The sequence below is a fragment of the Leishmania donovani genome, chromosome 19, assembly GCF_000227135.1.
Source record: "Leishmania donovani BPK282A1 complete genome, chromosome 19".
NCBI lineage: Eukaryota > Euglenozoa > Kinetoplastea > Trypanosomatida > Trypanosomatidae > Leishmania > Leishmania donovani.
In genome coordinates, this window is record NC_018246.1 from 405,211 (window position 1) to 406,532 (window position 1,322).

At 61.6% G+C, this 1,322-nt stretch overlaps 1 protein-coding gene across 2 annotated transcripts; it reads left to right on the plus strand.

Annotated features, from left to right (window-relative positions):
• Positions 1–202: 202 nt before the first annotated feature.
• LDBPK_190950 (4-coumarate:coa ligase-like protein) lies at positions 203–361 on the plus strand (the record flags this gene model as incomplete). 2 transcript variants are annotated; one of them, XM_024473461.1, is made up of 1 exon in its annotated part: positions 203–361. In XM_024473461.1, the coding sequence occupies one exon, from the start codon at positions 203–205 to the stop codon at positions 359–361; it is 159 nt and encodes a 52-aa protein (XP_024329232.1). Both variants share the same exon structure in this region, with proteins under 2 accessions (XP_024329232.1, XP_003860271.1).
• Between the last annotated feature and the right edge of the window lie 961 nt (positions 362–1,322).

Sequence of the window (1,322 nt, forward strand, 5' to 3'; positions counted from 1 at the left end):
CAAGTACAAGGGCTTTCAGGTGTCGCCGGCTTCCCTGGAGGCGCTCTTGCTGACGCACCCGTGGGTGAAGGACTGCGTGGTGATTGGCGTGCCGGACCCGCGCGACGTGAGCTTCGAGAACCCGCGTGCGCTCGTCGTGCTGCAGCCCTCTGTGTCCCCAGAGGACGCCGTCCGTGCGTCGGACGAGCTGTACCGCTTCGTGATGATAAGCATGCCCCCGCACAAGCGGCTGCACGGCGGTGTGCGCGTCGTGGACGAGATTCCTCGCAACGCCGCTGGCAAGGTGATGCGGCGTCAGGTGCGCCAGGATGAGGTGGCGCTGCTGAAGGGGCAGAACAGCGATAGCGGTGAGGGCAAGTGAAAGAATGAGTACATGAGGGAGGGGTGCCGAAGGGACGAAGAGAGCAGGTGTGCATGTGCGCCCCGGTTGCAGAGGTGCGGCAGTTGTAGTAAAACACACAATAGTGGTAGTAGCCGTGCTTGCAGATGGGGACAGGGAGGAGACGAGCGAAACCGGCTGTTGTGTGGCGGCGGCTGCGGAGAGGGAAGGCGAAGCGAATCGCGCACACAAAGCCATCACCAAGAACAGCGGCGACCTCCTCGCCTACAGTAAATGTCACAGGTGGTCTGCACCGCCGCATGGCTTCCGTGTAGACTGAATGAGCTCGCATGTGGAACATGAAACTCTGCGCCTACGTTTCTTTTGATTCCCCTCGCTCTGTCTCTCCTTCTCGTCCCTGCAAGCCCCCTCCTCCCTTTGCGCGTCTGTGCAGAGGTGTGTTTCTGTGAGCTGCTGCCGCGCCGCCAACGATCTTTACCGCCTTATCGCTCTTGCATGGACGACGCCTTCGTTTTCCACGTCGTTCTCCGACGTAGTTTTCTTCTCCCTCCTCGTCTCTGTCTTGACTGCTTCTCCGCTCGCGCTGCGATCGCTGCTCTTCTCGTGCGTCCTTGCTCTCCTTTCAGAGATCACTTGCGCTACCCTGATGATGCGGGCCACCTCAGCGTGGCACCACACTTCAAGTGCCCGCTCTGTATGGGGAGGCCAAGCAGCCGGCAGCCTGCCCTCGGGTATGGACAGCGGGCTCTCGGTGTCGGCGGACAGGTGTGGGTCAGCGCGGTGCCGCAGAGACCTACGGCCATGATCGCGTTCGTACCAGTGCGCTGCAAATTGTGTCGACGGTCCCACAAATATGCGCATCCACCTCCTGTGTTGTCTCTGCTCTGGCTGCGTTGCGGTGGCGTTGAGCGTGATCCCGGGCCGAGCCTGCGCTGTGTGCTGCCGTGGCCTTGCGCTGGACTGAACGACGCCGAACGGTGTT